The sequence below is a fragment of the Solanum lycopersicum genome, chromosome 11 (assembly GCF_036512215.1).
Source record: "Solanum lycopersicum chromosome 11, SLM_r2.1".
Lineage (NCBI taxonomy): Eukaryota > Viridiplantae > Streptophyta > Magnoliopsida > Solanales > Solanaceae > Solanum > Solanum lycopersicum.
Window position 1 is genome coordinate 9793973 of NC_090810.1, and position 27772 is coordinate 9821744.

The 27772-nt window shown below is 35.9% G+C and overlaps 2 protein-coding genes across 2 annotated transcripts; both read left to right on the top strand.

Moving 5' to 3' along the window:
* The first annotated feature begins 2359 nt into the window (after positions 1-2359).
* Positions 2360-2800, top strand: LOC104644561 (uncharacterized). Its single transcript, XM_010314629.1, has one exon. The coding sequence runs from the start codon at positions 2360-2362 to the stop codon at positions 2798-2800; it is 441 nt and encodes a 146-aa protein (XP_010312931.1).
* A 5448-nt stretch (positions 2801-8248) lies between these two features.
* Positions 8249-9377, top strand: LOC138339203 (uncharacterized). Its single transcript, XM_069290786.1, has 4 exons — positions 8249-8673; positions 8762-8819; positions 8925-8986; positions 9164-9377. The coding sequence occupies exons 1-4, from the start codon at positions 8249-8251 to the stop codon at positions 9375-9377; spliced, it is 759 nt and encodes a 252-aa protein (XP_069146887.1).
* Positions 9378-27772: the final 18395 nt, after the last annotated feature.

Here is a 27772-nt window from a genome sequence, read left to right on the forward strand (position 1 = left end):
GGTGTAGGCTCCGGGCGTGACAATTTACCTCCTAAAGTAATGCTCTCTAGACAGTGTAGTATCTCAATTGATAAACACAACAAGCTGTGTCAATTATAAAAGAGTGAATAGTCATATTTTTTTGTGTGGATAGTCATATTTCACCCCTAAAAACTTCATTGGACTTGAGAAATTTGTAGAATTTTATCGTTGCTCTATAAATAAATAAATTGAATTGATGGTACCACCATGTTTATGTGATTTAAATAGACGGTCTATTAAGAATATCATTTCTAACTTTCGAAGTAGGAATATGACAAGTGCATACATGTACATTTCTGTCTTATTGAAACTGCACTTAGAAAATTTCACAAGATATTTACTTATTGTTGTACGATGATTACCAAAATAATATTAATTAAACCAATGAATGATAAGAAATAACTTTTGAAATGGTGTTTTTCTCAAATTTAAAATAAGAGATTTTCGAAAGAATAATATAATATATCAATAAACACATAATGCTTGAAGTCATTTAAATTACTCCACTTATTCACCATGCTACATTTTAACATGACTCATATGAAAATATTATTTCAAAAAGTTAATATAATAAAAGTAAGTTACGTATGTGAGTAGTTGATCAAAATAATTACATTCGCCTGATGTTTATATAAAAGAATATCGTTCTTATTTTCAAACTCTAATACAACGTCTAATATTAAAGATGTACTCTCTATTTAGACATGATATTACTGTGAATAGTATGTAAAAAAGTGCAGAGTCAAAACACATTTAAGGTATTTTGAATTTTTGAATTTCATTTCTGAACTACCACGTGTGTGACTTTTCTACCTGAACTATTATCAAATATTTATAGCAACACATCTCACATATTAGAGAGTATAAATAAAAGGTCAAAGTATAAAATACATTTATATATTATGCTTTAAAAAATTATTACTATAGAATTGGTGTTCATTCTAAAATGGAAAATATGAGATGTTTTATGAATAATATTGCTAAATACATACTTATTGTTTGTACTCATTTGATTTACTCCTTTTATATTCACATTACTTCACTTAAATTGGTCTCATATTCAAAAGTTTAATTTTGAAAAATTACTTTTAATATTATAAAGGCAAGTTACATATTACAATGATTCATATAAATTATTATATTCGCTAATCAATTACATAAAATTATTGTTCATATATTCAAAATCTGATGCAACATACCATCTATTAAGTGATGATATTACTAGGAATAGTGTGTAAAAATGAAGAGTAAACGATGAAAAATAAATTTTAAATATTCAAAATTTTGAAATTTTATATTTTACCGTTCAACTATATGAGTTTTCTAATTGAACTATTATCAAATCTTTTTTGAAACATACTTTAAATATTAGTTGTTTATTTCCTCAAGCTAACAATGGTGTATGTAAAAAATTAAAAAGTTGAAATGTCATTGGATAAATATATGGTAATAGTTCAAGTAGAGAACTCATACAGATGAAACTAAAACAATTTTTTTATTTTAAAAAAACTATTTCAAATTGACGATTGACTCTAAATAAGAAAAGAACATATTTCAACTCTTGATAAACCATTTTCTTGAAGGTCTCTTTAAAAATGGTTTGCTAGTGAACTCAAGTTAATCGCCCAAATTATCCGTGTCCGTTTTACTAGATTTATACATGGAATGATAACAATGAATAATATCTTTGATCCAATTCTTTGTTCTTTGACTAGATTAATTATTTTTTGAAAATTTATGTGTGATTAATTTATATAACTGTTAAGTGCTAAAAAATAATATTGGGAGAAAAATAAATTTTAATTTGAGAAAATGAACAGTTACAAAAAATGATTTATTTATAATAAAATTAAAGTAAAACAGAATTGAGGGGATATGCCTAAAATGAAAGTATATTTTTGAAAAGAACTCAACATAGTTTTGTTAGTGATTATTATGTTTTTATTAAATTAGTTTCACTACACATAAGATAATGGGTGACAAGGAAATGTACATATGAGAAAATAACTTAATTAGTTGGGAAGAAATGCACAAAATATTAACATTATTTCTATATATGATTGAAAGCTGAAGAAGGAAATAACTTAACATTATTTCTATATATGTCATAGACACTTGAGTAGATAACAAGGTAATAAACTTTATATGCATTCCTGTTTTGTTTAAATGTCATCCCTATATACATATATATTAACTTGCATTCACTTTGAAAATCAGAATAACAATTATTGAATAAATTAATATGACTTCTTTTTTTACTTCATACTTCCTTCCTTTAGTACTTGTTGCAAATATTTTCAACTTTCAAACCTCTTTATGCGACACTAGTGCAGATGAGATGTTGATAGCAGGTATATGTAAACAAGTACAAGATCCTCCTTTTTGCTTAAACACTTTTAGAAAAATTTTAGCTCATCCGTATGTTCCTGCAGAAGTAACACGAGCCGCTATCGCTCAATCATTACAAAATGCTAACAATAACCATGCTTTCATACAAGCAGCTAAAGCAGCTGCAAAAGACAAAGAGACCCAAGACTTGTATGCCATTTGTGACAGTAGTTATGGATTAATGATAATCGTTCTTCAAGATGCTGCCCAATCATTAGCTAACAAGGATTATAATGGCTTGGAAAATGACCTTTCAAGGTGTCCCAAATTTGTGAGTGATTGTCAAAATGCACTTGGTAGCAAGACAACACCTCAAATGTTAGATAGAAGTAGGAAACAACTTGATCTTATAATCATGTCAAAAGTTGCTGAAGGACTCATTAAGAAATAGATAGTTTATATGATTTTTATAAATCAATTTGTTTTTCTTGAAAGTCAAGTAGTAGCTAATAAAGAGGAGATTTTTATTTTATCAAATCATTCTTATTTCTATAGTGTCTTATTATATTATGTCTATGCTTATCTTTTGGTCTGAGCCTTGAGTTATTTTTTCAACCTATTTGTTGGAATTTTTTTTTCCTAGTACATTTTTATGATTTAATTAGTAAGGTATAAGTTAATAATAAGCCTTAAAACATTAGATCTTAGCAATCCAAAAGTACATTCTACTTCGCTGAAAGTACATATGACCAATCGATGTTGTGACGATTTTTACCATATTAATCTGAATTTGATTTGTGTATTTCGAATATCTTTGTATTCGATTGAAAATTGTCGAAGCAAGATTTGAAGTCATGTAGCTCCAAAGTTTTGTTTGGGGCATCTATGATAAATTTTACAAGGAGATAAGTGAAAAAATAAATTTGACTATTAAATTAGTAAAATTTTAAATTACTTTAAAAAAAAATTAAAATTTTAAAATTTATTTTATCACTCCCATTAACTCAAAAGGGTTTAGTTGAATTTAAAGTAACTATTCAGCTAAAACTGAATATCTGAAAATTAAATTAACATTACAATATGAAATTAATATTATTTATATACAAAAACAAACAATTATTAGAGGAAGGAAATAATGCCTTTTGTGAGCAATAAATTTATTTTTTGGGGGTAAATAAACAACTTTAATTGATTATCAATTGCAATATTACAAAGCTAAACAGGATTAGACCCATGTTTTTCACAACCTTCACAGGCTAATGCAACATCAACGTAGTAAGAAAAATTGACTTTATCTAATTGATGAATATGAGTTTTTCTAAAACGAGGATAGAAAAGATATATTGTTTTTTTCTATATACGGATCTCATAAATGAGTTATAGCATGTATTTGGCCCGATATATCTCTTAATTTTGTAATTTAGAGCTGATTAATTTTTCATATATCTCTTAATTTTGTAACTTAGAGCTGATTAACTTTTCATTACAATAGTGACTTACAATTTAACTAAACCTCTTTGAGATGATAGGACTGATAGAATAAATTTTAAAATTTTATTTTATTTTTTAAAAATAATTTTAAATTTATAATTTTGATAGTCAAATTTATTTATCACTCATTTTCTTGTAAAATTTATCGTAGATGCCCTAACCAAACTTTGGAGCTACATGACTTCAAATCGTGCTTCGATAATTTTTAATCGAATACAATGATATTCATTTAATATGATAAAAATAAAGAAAAAATTATCAAAAAATGGATTGGTGATATGTACTTCCAGGCAAGTAAACTGTACTTTTGGATTTCTAAGGTCTACAGTACCAAGGCTTGTTATTAACTTACACCTTACTAATTAAATCATAAAAATGTAATAGAGAAAAAAAATTCTAACAAGTAGGTTGAAAAAATATGTCAAGGCTCAAACCAAAAGATAAGCACTTACATAGTATAATAAGACTTCAGCATAAATATCATCCCAGATACTCGTCCTATCTCTATTCACCCATATAGAATGACACCAATAGAGTTGAAAGAAAACTTAAAAGATATGTTAGATAAGGGTTTTATTCGACCAACTGTCTCACCTTGGGGCGCTCTGGTCTTGTTTCTGAGAAAGAAGGATGGTTCTCTTAGGATGTGTATAGATTATCGCCAATTGAACATGGTTGCCATCAAGAATAAATATTCTCTTCTATGAATTGATTATCTTTTCGATTAGCTTCAGGTTGATCTCAGATCAGGTACCATCAGTTTAAAGTTGGGAATGTGATATTCAAAAGATAACTTTTAGAACCAGATATGGGCATTATGAATTTTTGGTCATGTTCTTAAGGTTGACCAATGTGCATGCAAGATTCATAGATCTTATTGTCACGCCCCGAGCCTACAATCTGGACGTGACCGACACCCAATGACCAATGCTGGTCTTGAGCGACCCCTTAGCCTGGCTTACTTAAACCAGCGGAAGACTTATCTTAAATCAATTATTAAATATGAACATTCATAAGAGAAATACTTAAAACATAATAGTCTGACCTAAATGACACTTAAATTCTCATACCAAAACATCTGCAATTCAAGAAAGAGACTTAAACTTGATATCGATTTGTCTATGAGGCCTCTAAAATACTAAGAAGCATATCGGGACAGAACCTTGCGACATCCTATAAATGAAATACTAGAAAGTCAATACAAGTGTCCTCCACAATGCAAAGAGACTCACATATGAATCTGAATGCTCAACTGGATCAACGATGGTTGGGTGTTGATCCTGGTTACTTCCATCTGCATCATAAGATGATGTAGGCCAATTGGCAATAGTTTATTGAATGTACGGGTATGCGAGTTGGAATGTTAATAAAAACTTATGATTAATGAGAATAAGATGAACTTACCTTGGCTCTGCTCAACTAAAAGAATTTACTCAACTCTTGTTGGAATATAAAGCAATTCAAAAAACATGCGATATATATAAAGCTTGTAAAATAGTAAAACAACTTAGTTCGTTAAAGGAATGCAATAAAAAACTTAACTTTACTTATATACGAAAGTAACATAGTTTCCGTGGTAGTTTCTCTAACCGACAACTACCAGTATGAGCCTAGGTGGTGATACAACGTCTCACCCATGCTGCCAGAGTTGTCCTCTACTCTGTTGTCGCATAGAACATCCGCAACTTAGTGGATCCACTGTCTAAACTCACATGATCATATAAAATTATGACCTATTTAGACCGATGATGGCTACATGGTTTACATGGAGATTTGAGTTAACATGAACTCTCGTCCCCACATCGGTGCTCAGTACTACTCCAAAAATATACTTTAACTCATTCTTTTAAAATAACTTCCTTCCTCTGGGTTGAGATAATTTGCTCGACTATTTTTAGCTTTAAAAAGCCCTCTTGGAATCAATTTTCCCTTTTCTTGCTTAAAACTCTATTGGGGGATCTTAGTTTCCTCTTAACTTAAATATAAAAACATTTATAAACTTTCTAGGGAATACGTAGTTTCATTATATCTTTTGAGAAATGAACTCAACTCTTTACTCTTTACTTGACTTGAAACTTTTGATGTTAATCAAATCTTTAGGGAATACTTAGTTACCTTAATACTTCTTTGAAGGATAGACTTTAACTCTTACTCTATCTTTAACACGAAATTTGATCCTTAAAACGAAGACAAAATGCTTAAATAGAACTCTTTGAAACTTTAAGAAACTTTACTTTAACATACTTCATAGTGTTAGACTTGACTGTAACACCCCGTAGCCAAAATAGACTAAAAATCAGTTTTTAAAGAAAAATCTACAGGTGCAACCAACGGTGGCATCGACGGTCCATAGGATAGACGAAGGTCCTCCCGCACAACCATCAATGGAATTAGAAACACTCAAAAATTTAACCGAAAAATTGGCTAAGTCTTGATTAATGGATACACCGACGGTCCTTAGGTCATACGACTGTCCGTAGTCTGTGACCATCGATCAAGACCCCCATTCACCCACTCTTTGACAAGAGCTACGAATTGGGTCAACTTCAAATGATAATAACTCTAAGCACAAAATGAATTAGGTGTTCCATGACCTACCCATTGATAGATAACTAAATTATCTTTCCATATCCACCGATCTTGCTAAAATCAGACCTGTGAGTAAAAAGTTATGCCCATTTCAGTAAAGGCTTGTCGAACAGGCCCAATCGATGGACCCAACGACGGGGCGTCGGTCAGACGACGGACCGTCAGTCCTGGCCGTCATTTGGTCCAATAACAATTATCCCATGTGTCTTTTTGACCTTTGCCACTCAGTTTAAACCCTAAGGTACATCATTTTGAAGATTTTATTCAGTTTAAGACTAGAAACATAATTAAAACATATCCAAGTCGAATCATTAAATCAAAACCTAGAAAATTAGAAGCAAGAGAGGAGAAAAAGCTCAAGAACCCTAGTTCAAGAACATCACAAGTTCCAGCAGTTCCAGCCTCAAAACATAAGTATTTTTCCGTGGATTTCATCATTAGGTATGTGGGATTTCACTAGTGGATTCCTTTCACCCATTAGGTCCCTAGTTTTCAATCAGATTCTTGATTCTCTTATCATAATTAAACGTAGGGTTTATAGAACATTATTAGAACTTCATGAATTTATTAAATATATGTTCCAAAATCAGATTTTCATGTTATTATTTAGTTTATTTCATAAATTTCAGAACTTTAGCTTTGTATTTCTCTAGTTCTTAAATTATGCATCCTAGGTCAGATATTTCAGACACTTCAGATATACATGCCTCATTCATAAATCCATAATTACCAGATTTATTGTTGCATTCTCAGTTTGCATGTTCAGTTTCGAGCTATCCATTATTTACAGAAACTCAAAAATAATCAGTAAATTTATAGAATCCATGGGAGTAGAATAATACTGAGTTGGACTAGGGTTTAGCGTACCCAAATAGTCCTAGAACTACTAGCGAAATAGGTTGTAAGTCCCCTCTATGGGCAATCAGTTTAGTGATCACGCTAGCATGCCTTTAAAACTTTGGTAGTGTATATTGGGTCCTTTTGATGGGGCGCATACATCGGACTCAACATTTACCTCATATGGTTTTATTATCAATTATTAGTAGCTCCCACAGATCAGTCAAACTCTCTGCATTGACCATTTATCAGTATATTCAATTTTAGCATGTTATAAATTGGTCATTGCATCAAGTTAGCTTAGCATTCAGTTTATATATCAGATTATTATATTTGCTATTATGCTTGTTCAGTTATGTTTTATTTCAGATTTACTCTATCCTACATGCTCATTAACTTTCAAGTACTGGCGCATACGTGCGCTACATCTTCTCGTGATGTAGGTTCAGGTTCTCAACATCCAGATCATGCATAGATCGATTTCTCGATCTCCAATTTAGCAAATTCAGTGGTGAGTCCTCATTCTCCGAGAACAACAGGCATAAGTTTCAGTTTAGTCTTTAGTCATTTAGTTTCAATTTTTTATAGCATTGTTAGCTTAGGATCACTTGTTGTCCTAGGTTTCGTATCCGCATCTCAGGGGTAGATCGAGGCATGACAAAACCTGGTATCAGAGCACTTGGTTTAGGTGTCCTAAGATGTCTAAAAAGTCGCACTATGTAGAGTCCCTTTTCATGGGTATCAAGTGCACCACATCTAATGAGAGGGAGGCTATGAAGTGTTTTAGGAAAAAATTTACTTTCTTGGTATTCTTATCGTGCATTAGGTATGATCTTATTCAATTCTAAGTTGACGTTTTATGTGTCAGATCATGCCTCGTCGTAGAGATAACGCTAGGAATGCAAACGCAACTCCTCCAGTCCCAGATTAGGAAGTCCCTAATCCTGAGTTCAGGAACGGCATAAATATGTTGGGTCAGAGTATGACTAACCAGAACAATCAGGTTCATGCTCATGTGAATAAAAATGGTGGATCAATGGCAGCAAGGGTCCGTGACTTTGTTAGGATGAATTCTCCTGAGTTCTTAGGATCGGAAGCTAATGAGGATCCTCAGAATTTTTTGGATGAGATCAAGAAGATCTTTGAGGTAATGCAAGTCACTGGGAATGATCGTGTTGAGTTAGCATCATACCAGTTGAAGGATCTTGCTCATATTTGGTACACTCAGTGGACGGAGAATAGGGGTGCAAATGTGGCTCCTAGTACTTGGGATTGCTTTATTGAGAATTTTCTTGACATGTTTTTCCCAATAAAGTTGAGAGAAGAAAAATCCCAAGAATTCTTGAACTTAAGGCGGGGTAACATGACAGTCCAAGAGTATGGACTAAATTTTAACCAACTATCCAAGTATGCTCCTAATATGGTTGCTGACTCCAAGGCTCAAATGAATAAGTTTTTTTTATAGAGTGTAAGATTTGGTGAAAACTGAGTGCAGAAATGCAATGTTATTTGGAGATATGAACATCTATAGGCTTATGAATCATGCTCAACAGGTTGAGGGTGATATGATTAGGGAACAAGATTAGGAAAATAAGAAGGCTAGTACTGGGAACTATGACTACTCTCAGCAGAAATCGGGTGGTGGAAATTGCTTGCAGGGTCAACAGAAGTTTTCGGCTCTAGACCCTTCATTAGCTAGTGTTTCATCTTCCAAGAACAGGTATGACCATAAAGGTAGAGCACCAGGCTCTAAATCTCAAGGAAGTGTTTCAGGCACCAAGACTTACCCAACATACCCTAAGTGTGGTAAGAACTATCCGGGCAAATGTCTTGCAGGAAAAGAGGGATGTTTTGGGTGCGGTTAGTCTTGTCACGGCCTGAGAGATTGTCCTTCTAGACAAGGTCAAGGATGTGGTAATGGTAGATCTCAATCTACAACTTCAGCAGCACCAACAAGTCGCCCAAGTCAGCAGGGTTACTCATCTGGTACAGGTGGCAGTCAGTGCCAGAGCAGGTTGTATGCTCTTCAAGCTCGCCAGGATCAAGAAGGTTCTCCTGATGTCGTCACTAGTACGTTACGTGTCTTTAACCTTGATGTTTATGCATTATGAGATCCAGGAGCCACTCTTTCTTTTATAATTCCTTACATACCATTCCAATTCAATGTCAGTCCATAAACTCTCTCATAACCTTTCTCAATATCTACTCCTGTCGGTGACCCATTCATAGCTAGACGGGTACACAGAAATTGCCTTGTCACAGTCTCTCAAAAAGTCACCTCAGAAGATCTAGAAGAGTTAGAAATAGTAGACTTTGATGTCATTCTAGGCATGGATTGGTTACACTCATGTTATTCCTTAGTCGATTGTAGAACTAGGATTTTTCGTTTTGAGTTTCCAAACGAACAAATCTTAGAATTGAAAGGTAGTAGCTTAGTGAATATGGGTCGATTTATTTCTTACCTTAAGGCTAGAAAGATGATAAGGGTTATCTTTATCATCTAGTTTAGGTTAAGGATTCTAGCTTTGAAACCCCAAATCTTGAGTCGGTTCTAGTAGTTTGTGAGTTCTTAGAAGTGTTTCCAGAAGATCTTCCCGAAGTCCTTCCTGAAAGGGAAATCAAATTTGGAAATTATCTTTTTCCAAATACCCAGCCTATTTCTATTCCTCTTTACATAATGGATCCAGTAGAGCTTAAGGAATTGAAATAACATTTGAAACACCTTCTAGATAAGGGTTTCATCAGACCTAGTATTTCACCATGGGGTGAACCAGTTTTGTTCGTAAGGAAGAAAGATTGTTCTCTCAGAATGTGCATTGACAATAGACAGTTGAACAAGGTCACAACAAAGAATAAGTATCCCATCCCTAGGATTAAGACTTGTTTGATCAACTTCAGGATGCTAGCCATTTCTCAATGATAGACATCAGATTGGGTTATCATCAACTCTAATTCAGAGATAGTGACATTCCAAAGACAGCCTTCAAAACTCGATATGGTCATTATAAACTTGTAATTATGTCATTTGGACTAACTAATGCTCCTGCAACATTCATAGATTTGATGAAGATAGTGTTCAAACAGTACTTGGACTTGTTCGTTATCGTCTTCATTGATGATATCGTCATTTACTTTAGGAATGAGGAATAACATGTGAGAAATCTAAGAATTGTTTTACAAACTCTCAAGAATAACCAGTTATTCGCTTAGTTCAGCAAATGTGAGTTTTGGTTGCAATCCGTTGCTTTTATTGGTCACATTGTATCTAGCGAAGGTATCCGAGTGGATTCATAAAAGATAGAAGCAGTGAAACAGTGGCCCATACCTACCTTTGTTACAAATATCAGAAGTTTCTTAGGTCTAGCGGGTTATTATAGATGGTTTATAGAAGGATTTTCATCCATAGCCTCACCATTGACTAGGTTGCCTCAGAAGATGGTCAAATTCCAACGGTCAGATTATTGTGAGAAAAGCTTTGAAGAATTGAAAACTAGATTGACTACAACTCCTATATTGACTCTACCAGAGGGTTCGGATGATTATGTGATCTATTGTGATGCATCAGAGTTGGCCTAGGTTGTGTGTTGATGCAGCATAGTAAGGTGATAGTTTATGCCTCTAGACAACTTAAGGTTCATGAGAAGAACTATACAACTCATAACCTCAAGCTTCCAGAAGTGGTGTTTGCACTCAAGTTTCGGAGACACTACTTGTATGGTGTTCACGTATATATATTCACTGACCATAAGAGCCTTCAGTATGTGTTTACGCAGAATGAGTTAAATCTTTGCCATAGAAAATAGATTGAGTTCCTTAAGAATTATGATATGATTGTGCATTACCATCCTGGTAAGGCGAATGTAGTAGAAGATTCTCTTAGTAGATTATCTATTGGTAGTGTAGCCTATGTTGAGGAAGAAAGTAAGGAGCTTGTGAAGGATGTTCATAGGCTTGCTCGCTTGGGAGTTTGCCTTATGAGCATATCAGGCAGCGGTGTAATAATTCAGAATGGCGAAGAATCGTCTTTGGTAGTGGAGGTTAAGGAAAAGCAAGACAGTGACCCAATCTTGCTTGAACTTAGGGGTGCAGTCCATAATAAGAGAGGAGGTTTTTTTCCCAAGGGGGAGATGGTGTACTTTGCTAACAGGGTAGATTGTGTGTTCCTGATATGGGCAAGTTGAGACATCGTATTCTTATAGAAGCCCATAACTCTAGGTATATATTCATCCAGGTGCCACTAAGATGTACCGCGATCTGTGAGAAGTCTATTGTTGGAATGACATGAAGAGGGATATAGCAGATTTTGTGAGTAAGTGCCCCAATTGCCAGCAAGTCCAGGTAGAAAATCAGAAATCAGGAGGTATGACTCAAGAGATCAATATTCCTACTTGGAAGTGGGATGTGATCAATATGGATTTCATCACATGGTTACCTCGTACTCGCAGACAGCATGACTTCATTTGGGTGATAGTTGATAGGATGACTAAGTCTTCTCGCTTTTTAGCGATCAAGACTACAGATTCAGCAAAGGACTACGCCAAGCTTTACATCAATGAAATTATGAGGTTTCATGGGTATCCTTTGCCGATCATCTTAGATAGAGGTCCTCAGTTTGCCTCTTATTTCAGGAAGTCATTTCATAAAAGTCTTTGTACTCAAGTTAATCTTAGTACAACATTTCATCCACAAATGGATGGTCAGGCAGAGCGTTCCATTCAGACCTTCGAGGATGTATTGAGAGTTTGTATAATTGATTTCAAAGGTAGCTAGTATTACCACCTTCCTCTTATTGAGTTTGCCTACAATAATAGCTATAATTCCAGCATTTAGATGGCCCCTTATGAGGCTTTATATGGGCGTAGATGTAGATCTCTTGTTTGTTGGTTTGAAGTAGGTGAAACAACTTTGATAGGGCCAAACTTATTCCTTTATTCTAAGGAAAAAGTGCAACTTATTAGAGATTGACTTAAGACATCCCAAAGTCATCAGAATTATTACGCAGATGTAAGGAGAAGGGAACTAGAGTTCCAAGTTGATGATTGGGTTTTTCTGAAGGTCTCACCTATGAAAGGGATGATGATATTCGGAAAGAAAGGGAAACTCAGTCCTAGATATGTAGGACCTTACAAGATCTTGAAAAGGATTTGCAAGGTGGAATATGAGTTAGAGTCGCCAGCAAAATTAGCAGCAGTGCATTCGGTCTTCCCCATCTCACTCTTGAAGAAGTGTGTGGGTGACCCAGCCTCTATAGTGCCGTTGGAGAGTGTGGCGATGAAGCATAGTCTTTCTTATGAGGATGTACCAGTTCAGATTCTGGACCGTCAGGTCGAAAGGTTGAGAAACAAAGAATCCGCTTCAGTCAAGGTTTTGTAAAGAAATCAGTCCGTATAGGGAGCTACTTGGGAAGAAGAAGTAGCCATCAAAGCCATGTATCCTCACCTCTTTCCTTCCAATTCCACTCCAGCTTGAGGTAACAATTCCTCTTTAGTTTTCTAGTCATTCATGCATAAATTTAGTCTTAAATCATGTTCCCTTAGTTTGTACTTGAATTTTAAGCATATTTGCATGTACTCGGAACTCGATTCAGTCAGAAACTCAGTTCTTAGTATTTAGTAGTGGGATTTGCAGCTCTCTCCCTCTGTTTCAGCTAGTTTAGTCTTCATTCGAGGATGAATGTTCCCAAGGGGAGATAATGTAACACCCCGTAGCCAAAATAGACCAAAAATTATTATTTTTAATAAAAATTTGCTGGTGCAACCAACGGTGGCATCGACGTTCCGTAGGAAAGACGAATGTCCGTCCTGCAAAACTGTCGATGGGATTAGAAACTCCCAAAAATTTCAGCCGACAAAAATTGGCTAAGTTTTGATCGAAGGACGGACCGACGGTCCGTAGGTCAGACGACGGTCCGTAGTCCATGAACATCGATCAAGAACCTTATTCACCCACTCTCTGACAAGAGCTACGAATGACCAGCACGATCCGTAGGTTGACCTACGGTCCGTAGATAGTAAATTTGCAGACAGTTAAGGGGAAATGCAGTTGGGTCAACTTCAAATAATAATAATAACTCTTAGCACAAAATTAATTAGGTGTCCCATGACCTACCCACTGATAGATAATAGAATTATCTTTCCATATCCACCGATTCTGCTAAATTCAGACCTCCTTGTAAAACGTTATGCCCATTTTAGTAAAGGCATGTCGAACAGGCCCAATCGACGGAACAAATGATGGGGCGTCAGTCAGACGACGGACCGTCAGTCCTGACCGTCATTTGGTCCGACAACAACTTGCCCAGGGGTCTTTTTAACCTTTCCCACTCCGTTTAAACCCTAATTTACGTCATTTTTACCCTTAATCATCATATTTTAGTTAGTTTAAGCCTAGAAACATAATTAAAACATATTTAAATCAAATCATTAAATCAAAACCTAGAAAATTAGAAGTAAGAGAGAAGAAAAAGCTCAAGAACCCTAGTTCAAAAACACCACAAGTTCCAATAGTTCCAACCCCGAAACATAAGTATTTTTTCATTGATTTCATCACCAGGTATGTGGGATTTCGTGGGTTCCTTTCACCCATTGGGTCCCTAGTTTTCAGGCAGATCCTTAATTTTCTTATCATGATTAAACATAGGTTTCTAGAACTTTGTTAGAACTTAAATAATTTATTAAATATATGTTCCAAATTAGATTATCATGTTATTATTCAGTTTATCGCATGAATTTCAGAACCCTAGCTTTGTAATTCTCTAGTTCTTGAATTACACATGATAGGTCAGATATTTCAGACACTTCAGATATACATGCCTTAGTCATAAATGCATCATTACCAGATTAATTGTTGCATTCTCAGTTTTCATGTTCAGTTTTGATCTATCAACTATTTATTGAAACATAGACATATTCAGTAAATTTACAGAATCCATGGGAGTAGCATAATACTGAGTTGGACTAGGTTCAACGTACCCAAATAGTCCAGAACTACTAGCCAAGTAGGTTGTAAGTCCCGTCTGTGGGCAATCAGTTTAGTGATCACGCCAGCATTCCTTTATACCTTTAGCAGGGTATATTGGGTCCTCTCGATGGGGCATATATATCGTACTCCACATTTAGCTCATGTGGTTTTATTATCGGTTATTAGTAGCTTCACAGATCAGTCAAACTCTCAATATTGACCATTTATCAAAATATTCAATATTCAGTTTTAGCATTTTATAAATTTTTCATTGCATCCAGTTAGCTCAGAATTCAGTTTATCATGTCAGATTATTATACTTGCTATTATGCTTGTTCAGTTATGTTTTATTTCAGCTTTACTCTATCCTACATGCTCAGTACCTTTCAAATACTGAAGCATACGTGTGCTACATCTTCTCGTGATGTACGTTCAGGTTCTCCATCCAAATCATGCATAGATCGATTTCCCGATCTCCAGTTTAGCAGATTTAGTGGTGAGTCCTCATTCTCCCAGGACAACACTCATGAGTTTCATTTTAGTCTTTAGTCATTTAATTTCAGTTTTTACTAGATTTAGCTGGGGCTTGTCCAAGTATTTTTAGTCCAGTTAGAGGCTATTTTCAGACATAGTTAGTTTCAGCTTAGCAGTGAGTTAATATTTCTTTGTATTAAACTCATCAATTTTTTCATATATCTCAGTTTTAGCATATGGATATTCCCCATATTTTCATTATAATTTATGATTTAGCTTCCGCAACACTTCATTATATTTAGTATCTCCATGATCATGACAGCAGGGTTAGCTTGGGATCACTTGTGGTCCTAGGTTTCTGTGTCCGCGTCTGGGGGGTAACTCGGGGTGTGACATTGACTTCTTAACTTCCTTGATTTTGATCTTAAATTTCTTTGAAGGGATTATGGATTCAAGGTTGTGACTTGAGTTTTTTAGTTATTTCTAGGTATTTATGAATCATTCGAAGTAAATAGAATCACGGGAAGGTGTTAATGTACTTTGAAAGGACTTAAGAGGACTAAACTATGAAAACTGAACAAATAACGTCGGGTTGGACGTACAGGTGGCACGCCACCAGCTTTACTTAACTGAGGCTTGGTTCTAGCGTGCTGGGAGGGCTCCACGCTAGGCCTCAGTTAACTGCGACCAAATTTTGGCACCTTAACTTAAATTCGTTGTTTGTCCTTAAGAGACACACTATGACTCAAAATAAAATTTATTAGAAACTATACACTTTTATAATCTAGCAATCACATGGCTACCAACCCCAAGTCTTTGTTTGATTTGGAGCAGGCTCACTCTATTAGGTTCAACAAGCTAACTCATGTGGATCACATCATGCCACAAACTTACCATGCCCATACACCTCGAACATTTTGCCTTTCATCAAAGTACCAACTTTTAATACTGCAATTAGTGCCCTTGCTTCAAAAGAAATACTCATTTTTCATACAATGATTATGGATTTTGGTATAAGGATCGTTGTTTAACACTGCTCAAGACAAGTTCAAATACAGTTAGTATTATTAGCCATAGGCTTGCCCTTATTTTCATTGCCTATGTTCACCATACTAGACTCTAGGATCACGGTAGGACCTTCTTGGCTTATAACGTAGGCTCAGAGTCAAGTGTGGTACATTTTTAGTGACTTTTTCCCTTCTTGACATTACCTCTAAGTTTTCTACCTACTTTCATTACCTCTTGATACCCTACTTTTCTTGTCCTTTCTTCTTTGATTTTTCTCTTTTGGATGCGACTTTCACTTATTTTGCATATTATTTATTAACTTTTGTTCTTCTTTGTATTTTATTTTTCTTATTTTTTTCAATAAATTGATAACTTATAAAAATCAAATATTTTGCTCACTTAGGTTTCCTTTTCAACATCCAACTCTTTCATACCCATTTTTGGTTCCTTACTCTTAATACCCACCCTCAACTCATGGTTGGTCCATGAGTCAAGTGGCACAATACTCGATGTTCGGCCAGGGCCAAGATGAGGTCACTTACTGCATTATCAACCCTCAACCTAGGCTTTTAGCCTAAGTCGAGGTGCGCATGTCCAAGTATGGACTGGGCCCAAAACATTAGACCCTGGGAAGGGGATTTGGTGAAAAACAAATTTGTCTATTACGAGCTCAAAATATTTGGATCAAAAGAGACAATTCTTTCATTTGGTTATCCTCTTTTAGGCTAGATATTGAATATTTTGAACAATGGTCTATGATCACTTCCTAGGTTCTAACACAAATACCCTTCGCAAGACTAACCAAGCAAGTTCTAGTTAGGTACCAACTCTTGAACATTCAAATTTCCTCACACTCTCTTAGCACATCATTACACTTCAGATTAACAACCTTCGCAGTTCAAGTCTTAGTTGAATGTCATCTAGTAAGTGCCTATCTATCTCATGGTTAGGGCCATTACATAAAACTGATTTTCACCTATACATGCAAGCACAATCAAGAACGGGGTATCATTTTGTCAGCCATCATGCTTCATTTCCATGTTTTTATACTTTTAAAGACTACGACATGCTAGTTCAACAGAAAAATAAATATTCTCTTGGGGAAAAAAACACATGCAAGTAAACCACAAAAAAGGATTGTGAGTTGGGTTACTCAGACTTCACCCTACCACTCACTTTCCATTTACCCCATCCCCACAAAAAAAATTGAATTGTCCCCAATGAAATAAAAATAAAGGAATAGGGTGGTAGGTGAAGCAAACCTATGGCGCATAGTGTCAAAGAACTAACAACATGTGGGCGTGTCCAGTTTCTAGGAACCCACAAGATTAAAAATTGGGTCACCCTCAGTAGGGCCCACTGCAACCTCCGCACCATCAGTAGTGCTTCTATCAACAACCAATGATACAGAAATTGATTCCCCAACAGCCATCTCCAGTTCCCTCTTCTGATGCAGCTACTCATCTACCAGGGAAGCCTGCCTAGCACGCTCCAGCTCTTTCCTCTCTCTTTTTAGCACATTCCTCATCACCGTCCTCGTTAGTATGGCTGGAGCGGTGCCTCTTGGTACACACAAGATGCTCAGTCCATGACTCAACATGGACATTGAATAAAGCATCGAGCACTGAGTCCTCTACGAACTCTGGGGGAGTAGTTTCTGGCTCAGTCTCCCTCATCTCCAAAATTACATCTATGTTAGCTCGCAGGATAGACAACTCAGTCAGAATATCAGTGAGATCAGTGGTAGGGGATGGTCGTAAACTCGAACGCATCAAAGCGTTTATGGACCGCTTGAATCTGCTGCTCGATTTGTTTGGCCACCCACTTCTCTATGCTGTCCTCAACCATATCAATGGATTTATACATCCAAAGCTACATATGGTGGAGCACGGTTGCCATCTGGGCCTTTAACTTCTGGACCCGGGCCAGAGAGACCGGTGCTACAGATGGGGGCCTTGATCAGGATGAGCTGGTGTCCTTGCTAGCTGCATGCGAAGAAGAAGCTTGAGTGGTATCACCATGCTTTGATGCAGCAGGGTTAGCCCCTTGGGCTCGCTCCACAATGTCCGTCAAATTCTAGCTCAAAGGATGCGGCATCTCAGTCATGGGGCCTCTGTGCAGCGCTGCTATGTTGGACTCATATTTGATGAGGCCTATATAAACTGTCCCCACCTGATAGTAATTCCTAGCAATAGTAATTTTTTCCTAGTGTTTTTCATGTAATGTAGTAAGTTACGTATCTCTAAATGCTTGGTTCGACATCTAGAGAATTTCACCACGTACCTTGGTACGGCTACGTGTGTATTAAGCTACTAACCCTTACCTTTACCTCATATTAGACACCATAATCGATGTATGACATAGTTATTACTTTGCACCAATCGACACAAGCCTATTAGATAGTTTCACACTAAATCTATGTTGATAATTATTTTCCTATGCGATTTCTAACACGTGCACTCGTTAAAAAGACTTCTAACCGAAAGTATTATCAATACACACAAAAACACTACTTGGAAAAAACTTAATTTCTAGGAATACTTTGTTAATTACCCATGGTTCCCACAACCCTAGTTGTGAATATAGTTACCCATGCTAGAAAAATCACATTTAATAGTATTGAATAAAGAATTCATAAACTTATGTAACAATAAAAAGAAACCCAAAAATTCAACTTGAAATTGCAAGAAAATAACTTCAAACCAAATCAGGAAATTGATTAATTGCCCAAAGTTTGCAATCAATAATCTCCAACACAAAATAGAAAAATGATAAAAGTAGCTAACCCTCAAAACAGGGTTTCAATCCCCTATTTAAAGAAAACATATCCTAAAGAAAAAGGAATTGTAATAAGGAAAGTTTTTATCATGAAATGTGGCTTCAATTGACAACCTTACTAAACGATGGTCCATCGACTTCCTTCGTCAGTCCATACTTGGAAGAAGTTTTCTTCACCGGATAGCACCTTCTCTGAATTAAATGACGGACCAGCAGTACATTTTTTTGATCCATCTACGCTCCGTCGATGCTCCTCGATCGTTCCACACATAAAATCTTGAAGAAATCAGGTACTAGAACTTTCTCTGTACCAATTGATGATTCACTCGTATGGTCTGTTGATTAATTTACGGACCGTCATTTGCTCTCGTGGTTCCATATTTAGTCAGATTTCCCCGATCTTCTCCCTTATCCTTAAATCTACATTGATGTCACCACCTACGGCCCATCGATGAGACAACGGACTGTCGATGGCCTTCGTAGGTCGCAAATCTGCACTTTTTTACAGCTGCTTTATGCGTTTCCAACCTGGACATCTTTCCTGCAAAACAAGACACAAAACTTGCTAAAACCACTACAATAGGCTCTAAACACACACTACTCATAAGAAAATTCATTGAAAAAACCGTGTGATCATGGTACATCAGCACTCCAGGCACGCTGCACCTTTTCTCACCCAGGTACGTTTGAAGAATTTTTCAACTTGATTTTGATCTCCAAACCCTCCAAATGTTCCTATTTCTTTCACTAAACATCTGAGACTATTGGTATGCTCAATAACCATCCAATTCAACTCAAGATAACTCAGACAAACATGAATGCAACCAACAATGGCAGCCAACAATTCAATCAACAAGAAATCAAGAGATCTCTTCAAGAACTTAACTTCTAGCATGAATCAACTTATGAATTATTAAATTGAAATAATTTGGTGTGTGTGCGAATTAAACCAACACGAATGATCCCACATACCTTAATAGGGATCAACCCCGACGAATTTCACAAGACAAATTTCGACGATCTTGGACTTTCTTGGTTCCCCTTCTCTTTTCTCCTCTTTTCACTTCTCTTTTATCTTCTCTCAAAAACCCTTACTTTTTTCCTGATATAGTGAACTGAATAGGATCAGTTTAGAACCCCATTTATTTCCCAAAACCAAATTAAATTAATCTGGCAAGGTAAAGACAACTTTGTCCTTTCCAAGTCAGAATATGATTCTCTATTATCCAACAACCAAACTTCCGATAAGTTTATCTCCCTCATATGATATTTAAAATATGAAAACTCGGCGGTATTGGAACGATCTCTCCAACGGATTTCCAACCATATAAAAGAACTGACTTGTAACAACCCTAAAAATGGATATGATAAAAAATACTTAATGTGTCAAGAATGCCTATGATGACCAGAGTTCATACTGATTGATGCGCGTAGAACCAAAAATCAGAACCCTTGCTACAGCAAAGAAACTAACTTGGGGAGTTATTTGAGTTAGGAAAGGTTGGGTCCAATCATGTAGGGCTCTCGAATACAAAATTTTACTTTGACAAAATATGGAGAGTTCTCTTGCTCTTGGCAGCTAATGATTGCATAGAGACGGTTTGTCCCTCCGCCAACAACAGAAGTGGCTCCTCTATGTGCATCCCTGTCTAGTGGAGAAACTGATGAAGTTTAAACTCTATTCCACAGATTTTCACCACCTTGCCTATTCTTAGGGTACTCTTTCATGAAGTGACCCTCAAGGACACACTTGAAGCAAGTTTTCTAGCTATAACGACATTTACCAGGGTGGTTTCTACAACACTTAGCACATGTAAGAGCCCAACTCCCTCCTTATGCCACACTAACTTGGGATTGGGCTTGTTTAGCCTTGATGTTCTTAGAATTCTAGCCATTATACTCACCTCTGTTCGTGGTTGCAGGTGCACTACCAGATGATGGTGCATGCCTCTTTTGTTTATGAAATTATGGTCAACTTAAACCACTAATCTTGTTGACCAGACTCATTCCCAGTCTTAGCTTTCTTGTTCGTATACTTCTCTCTGTCCCTCAACTTTTCTTCTTCAACTTGTTGCACATAGACCATTGACTTTGAAATGTCCATGTCCCCAATTAACATTGCAACCCTACCTTGTTTGCTTGAAAGTGACCCAAGCCAGCAACAAACAAGCTCATTCTGCTCCTCATATCCTTAACCATCTCAGGAGCATAGAGAGATATTAGGATGAACTTTAACCCATATTCATGAACACTCATGAACTTTGTTCTAGAGTAACAAACTCCCGCACCCTTTATTCTTTGAGTTATGGGGAAAGAAACGCCCTAAGAAAGCTTTTTCAAAGCAATCCCAACTTGAATGTGGTGCATCCGCATCCCTACGCTCCTTCCACTGATCGAACAAAGTCTTAGCGACATTTTTCAGTTGATATGTTAATATTTCAACTCTCTCATCATAAATCACATGCATCACGTCAAATACCTTATTCAACACTTCCATAAAGTTCTTTGGATCTTAATAGTACTTAAACTAGTGAAACCTGGGGGATTCATCTTCAAGAAATCCTGAACGTCGAAGTGCCAGCCCCTTCTTGTTACGCTCCCCTCTGTTGACCAACCTAGCTAGTCACTGCTTGTCTTAGCATCCGGATAGCCTCATGGAGCTCAACATTAGTGACCTATTTTTAAGGTTGCACGTTTGGTGCATTAGGTACCTCAGACTCCACCACATTCCTTCTAGCTGGTCGATCTCTGACTGCTCTTCGTGGAGGCATGGTGATCACTAAAAAACCGGTAAACAAAAATTAGGGGGAAACTTTTTAGATATAAACTCTAAAGCATGAAAAAATATATGAAAGAAGTGAAGAAATTTCGAAATGTCGCAGCCTCGTATCATAGATGTTGCATGCTTCACACTAATGACTAAGACTCTACGAACAAAGATGCATAGACTCCCTAGGAATCATGAACTCTATGCTCTGATACCAATGACCATTGTTGGTCTTGAGCGAACCCTTGGCCTGCCTTGATTAACTCAGCGGAATACTTAAACTCAACTTAATTATGAAATAAGAAAATTCTTAAAAGAACTACTTAAAACATAATGGTATGGCCAAAATGGCACTTATATTCTCATAGCAAAACATATGCAATTCAAGTTCGATACTCAAACTGGATATTTGACTGTCTATGAAGCCTCTATAATACTTAGAAGGATGTTGGCACAGACTCCGCAACATCCTATAAAAGAAATACTATAATGAAAATAAAAGTATCCTCTAGAATTTAAGAAGGCTCACCATTGACTCCGAATGCTCAATTAGATCAATGAGGCGCTGGGTACTGATCCTGGTTGCATGTGTCTGCATCATAAGACGATGTAGTCCAACTGGCATCAATACATTGGATGTACAAGTATACGAGTTGAAATGCTAATAAAAACTTAAGCTTGATGAGAATAAGATGAACTTACCTTGGCGCTGCTCAACTCAAGAATTTACTAAACTCATTGTAAGAATATAAAGCAATTTAAAACACATATGATATTTATAAATCTTGTAAAAAAGTAAAACAACTTATTTTGTTAAAGAAATGAAATAACAAACTCAAATTTACGTATATATAAAAGTAACATTGTTTCTGTGAGAGTTTCTCTAACTGACAACCACAACGATGAGGCTAAGTGGTGATACAATGTCTCGCCCACGCTACAAAACTTGTCCTATACTTTGTCGTTGCATAGAACATCCTCAACCTAGTGGATCCACTGGCTAAACTCACATTATCATCTAATAAGTATGAACCGTTAATATCCATGATGGATACATGGTCAACATGGAGACTTTAGTTATAATGAACTCTCATCCCCACATCGGTCCTTAATACTACTCCCAAAATATACTTTAGCTCATGCTTTTAATATAACTTCCTTCCTCTGAGTTGAGATAATTTGCTCGACCCTTTTTAGCTTTAAAAAGCCCTCTTGTAATTAATGTTCCATTTTCTTGCTCAAAACTCTACCGGAAATATTAGTTTCCTCTTGACTTAAATGTAAAAGCATTCATAAACTTTCTAGGGAATATTTAGTTCCCTTATATCTTTTGAGAAATGAACTCAACTCTATGCTCTGTATTTGACTTGAAACTTTTGATACTCACTAACTCTTTAGGGAATACTTAGTTCCCTTAATACTTCTTTGAAGGATAAATTACAACTCTTACTCTCTCTTTAACTCGATGTTTGAGCCTCAAAATAAAAATAAATTTATATAAGACTCTTGGATACTTTAAGAAACTTTACTTTAACTTACTTCATATCTTTAGACTTGACTTCTTATCCTTGACTTTGATATTAAATTTCCTTGAAGGGATTATGGATTCAAGGTTGTGACTTGAGTTCTTTAGTGATTTCACGGTTTTTGGAAATTAATCTAATTAAATAGAATCATGAGAATGTGTAGGAATAAACTATATAAACTTAACGAAAAAGGTCAGGTTGGGCGTACTGTCCGTGCTAGTGCACTGGGAGCGTGCCGCGCCATGCCTCTGTTGACTGCGGCCGAATTTTAGTGCACTGTAGGTGAGCTGCACCTACCCTTTCCCAGGTATGTCTGATGAATTTTTCAACTCGTTTTTCATTTTCAAACCTTCCTAGTTCTTTCACTAAACATCTGGGACTATTGGTAATCTCAATAACCATAGAATTCAACTCAAAATAACTAGGGGAAAATGAATTCAACCAACAATGGCAGCCAATAATTCAATCAATAAGAAATCAAGAATTTTCTTCAAGACCATAACTTCCAACATGAAATAAACCATGAGTTACTAAACTTATACAATTTGATCTGTGGGTAAATTAAACCAACATGAAATATGTCACATACCTTAATAGGGATCACTGTGATGAATTCCACAAGCTGAACTTCAATGATCTTGCTTCCTTTTCTCTTTTATCCTCTTTTTTCTTTTCTTTTCTCTTCTCTCCAAAACCCTAACTTGTTTTCTAAAAGTGTAAATTGAATAGGATCAGTTTAGACCCCTATTTATTGACCAAAAATTAATTAAATTAATTGGGCAAGGAAAAGACAACTTTGTTCTTTCCAAGTCGAAATTGGATTTTATTTTATCCAACAGTCCAACTTCCGATAAGCCTATATCCCTCACACGATATTGAAATGCGCCAGGGAGTTTGGGACGGTGTATCAGCAGTGCGCCAGAAAGGAGCCTCGGTCAAATAAGGCTGGAGCGGTACGCCCGAATTGGCGTTTTTCGCCCAATTTTCATAATTCAATCCAATTAAACCTTTCTAAAGGGTTTTATGTAACGACCCGGGACCATCCCCAAGTATCTACATGGCGTAGTCGACCTCTTAGAGGTCACATACACGACTCACAGATCGTTCATTGCATCCAATACTGAAAATAAGTAGGAATATAAAATTTTTTTACACATGAAGCATACATTCACTAATTAGAAAGAGAAAGACTTTTAAAATATCTAATTTTACAACATGTATGTCTCATGAACCATCTAATAATATAGAGTACGACATTGGGAACTAAGCCCATACAAGACTCTAAATAAAGACTAAAAATACATAAAAACGAACATGTGGGTCTAGTCCTCAAATCTATAAGGACTCACCAAAATTTCATCTTCAACCCTTAGAAACTGATCCATCATAGCATACCAAGAACTCAAATCCCTTCAATTTAGTCAAAAATGGAAAAGAATGGGTTAACTTATTATGCACTAACTATGCAAGCCATGCAAAAACCATGAAAAAAGGGACATTTAGTATAGAAACATGCTTTCATCACATTTTGATAAAAACCCTTATCATAAGAGTTTAAGAGACATAATACAAGTCAAAAATCACATATAAGACATATTAAGCTAACAATAACATATAGCACTTAATTTCCATATTTAATAAAGTAAGCATTTTAATCATTTAGACTCTCTACCTAAGGTTACTCTAAGAGTCACCTAAGTAAGACATGATGAGACCGCCCATACACCCTCTTCAAGCACACCTAAGTGATCCTCAAAGAAACCCTACATAAGAACCTTTCTACTAAACATAATTTAACTAAGTGAACATCATTCATTTGAAGCCATTTAAGAGACAACTAGTCAAATAAAGGACTTCACATAATGGTCTTAGAAGATCTAGCGAACTCACTTTAGTATCTTCAAAGCCTACTCGCGCCATGTGTAGATAGTGTCCCATTCCACTATCTATATGTTGTAGAACATATCCAATACTAGAGTTCACATTCCACATGATAAGGATAGGAATTAATTGACGTAGACCATACTAGCTAGGTATGCAATCTGGTACCATCAAAACCCCACACGGTGGAAGGTATTCTTGACAAGGGTAGAACTAGGACACATCCCATGTAGACACATGGTTTTGGGGATATCAAAAGGTTTCTTCGTACTCTAGCCTCATACTCAACTAGAGCTACTACATTAAGCATATCCACTTGGTGCTTTTCCTTTGTTATCATAGAGTAAGTTCATTCACATAAGTGTATTAATATAAGGTACAAATACTAAGCTCTGCCAACTCATAATACTATCTCTAAGAAGGAATCTACAAGGGTCTACGGATAAAGGTTCATTAAGATAGCTCTTACGACTTTCTTAGAGATGATTTATGTCGTTCCAGCCAACTTACCCCTAAGTCTATCATTCACTCAAGAAATGCACCAATTAGGTGTACCACTTCAAGGCTTCTTATTAACCTTCTTTTCATATTCAAGCTTTCACATTCTTAACCTTTTTTTTCATATTAAAGGTTTCACATTATTCTTTCATAGAAGGGTACCTAATTTATGTCTACTGATCCTAAACTTTCATTTATCAATTGGTACATATAGGACAAGGGTGCCTTAGTCTACCAATTCAAGAGATCATATTTACATAATTTTGATGTATCGAGTAGGGATAACTAGGTCTACCTAAACAAGACACTTTATCAACATATAGAGACTCTTCATAGTCTATCATCATCAAATACCAACATTTAGAGGAACATTCTTCCATTTGTCATATCACATATCTTTATATAATATTACCTCATGAACACCTTCACATTATTAACATTACACAAGACCATACATATATCACATAATAACTTCACTTTATATACTCACAAAATCCATAATTCTTTATACATAGCAACATTATTTCACATAAACAATTTCAAATTTTACCTTCATATATTACCCTAACATGATACTACTATAATTCACATAATAGTGTCGACAAGGACATGATCACAATAAGAACAAGAAATAAACACCATCTCCAAAAGTGGACCATACCACACAAGAGCAATTCTATATCAATTCTATATTACTAAGGGGATTAGGTCATCTTACCTTTCTTCAAAAAGCCAAGATCGATCACAATTCCTTAACATATTCAACAATTCACAATATAATAGTATAATTAACCATAGATATCAACTATACAACTCACTATAATCACAATTCCATTAACATTAGGTCATAAGCAATAAACCCACTTCATAAGCCAAATTTAGGGTTTTGAGAAGATCAAAAGTTCATGGAGATTTTCATTGTTAAACATCAATTTAACATAAATTATATCATATCTAATTATTTGAAAATGTTTCATGTAAGAAATCTTGAGTTAGAGGGAAAATTGGACTTTTCCATTAACTTTGAAATCAATTGGCTCTAAGGTGATAGCTAGCCTTATATAAAGAACTCCCTTGCCTTATTAGAAGAAAACCCAAGAGATTTGAATAAGAAATACATAAGAATACACAGTCGTAGGTCCTTACTTTATGCTTCCATGTGGGGGGCGGGGGTTGGAGAGAACTTTGGGAGGAAAGGGTTTTAGTTCAGGTGTTAGGGTCTAAAAGAGGGTTTAATCACTTTAATACTTTTAAAGTACCTAAATACAGCTAAAAAAAACGTCCATGCACTTAAAAAAATCCTTAGGTGAATTTAAGATTTCACCCCTAAGCTGGCCGAAGTATAGTAGCTTACGTAAACCCAAACCACGCCCACAAACGACGGTCTGTCAATTGATCGACGCCCCATCAACGGGGTGCGTGGTTTGTGACTGAGGCTCAACAAGTTGTAGGCTTGTGCCTGGTAAACTCCCAAGACTGACGGACCGTTAATGCATTGATGGTTTGTCGTTTGGAGTCCTCAATCATGCTACTTGGCAGATTCTTGGCTTGAAGGATGGGGTCCTCCTCAAGGGCCCCTCGTTGGTCCTTGGGGGATTCGTACCAAGATGTTAAACCCTAAAAAATTTCCATATAGGTTCTAGGGTCATCATTAAAGAATTACACGTTAAACAACACACTCAACTTCCATCAATACTCACAGGCACACACCAACACATAAACGACTAGTCTCTGAACGTCTTGGTCATTTCTTGACGTTTGACCTCAAACTAAACCTAAATGACCTATAAACTCATTTACACATCAAATTAACAAGTTAACGCCCCTTAAAACATAAGTGAAGCTCTAGTCCATCCTAGTTCATTTTGAGGGTTGTTACATTTTCCCTCACTTGAAAAACATTCTTTCTCCAATGACACTTGACAGACTTAAAGGGAAAATGACCAAACAAAACAACCCACATCCATTAATATACTATAAAAACCCATACACATAGTTAAGAGGAACATCACTCCACACAAAAGGCTTAAACAACTTCATGCAATTCAAGCAAGTAGAACTACATCTACCAACTGCTTATGCATCATTCTCTACTATTTCTTATGATATTGGAGGTACTTCCTTCTCCAAGTTATATCATACTCACTTGAACATCACTTGGAACATCATGCAATTTCTCATCAAAGAACAATCATGCAACATTTTAATAAGGCACATTTAGAGCGATTCTCCCCATAAATGCTCAACATGCAACTTCTCCATAACACATTAGGCATGCTCAAGAAGTCAACTCATGTAGCATTTAGGCATGTTCACAATTTCGCCTCATGAAGAAAATAGACAATTTACATCAGATGCACATGAACCTCAGGGAATGCAATGCATGAAAACTCATTTTTCTCATTTAACAAGAATCTAACCAAAACATGCATATCTTAAGGAGAATATTTGGAGACTCATTTTTCACAAAAGACCCATAATATGAACAAAGCTACCAGGAACATTTAGTTTTAGGCTTGAATAGACACATAGGGAAATGATAATGATATCTCACTCCCTAAAATTTTACTAATCAGCATACTCCCCAACTTGGGAGAAACTCATCTAAGGTCAA

Excerpts from the sequence above, each read along its gene's own strand:
- LOC138339203 (XM_069290786.1), top strand. The coding sequence starts at position 8,249 with ATGACTAACCAGAACAATCAGGTTCATGCTCATGTGAATAAAAATGGT. Across the intron at positions 8,674-8,761 it reads AATTTTAACCAACTATCCAA|AAATGCAATGTTATTTGGAG; the intron begins GTATGCTCCTAA and ends AACTGAGTGCAG. Across the intron at positions 8,820-8,924 it reads TTATGAATCATGCTCAACAG|GGTCAACAGAAGTTTTCGGC; the intron begins GTTGAGGGTGAT and ends AATTGCTTGCAG.
- LOC104644561 (XM_010314629.1), top strand. The coding sequence starts at position 2,360 with ATGTTGATAGCAGGTATATGTAAACAAGTACAAGATCCTCCTTTTTGC.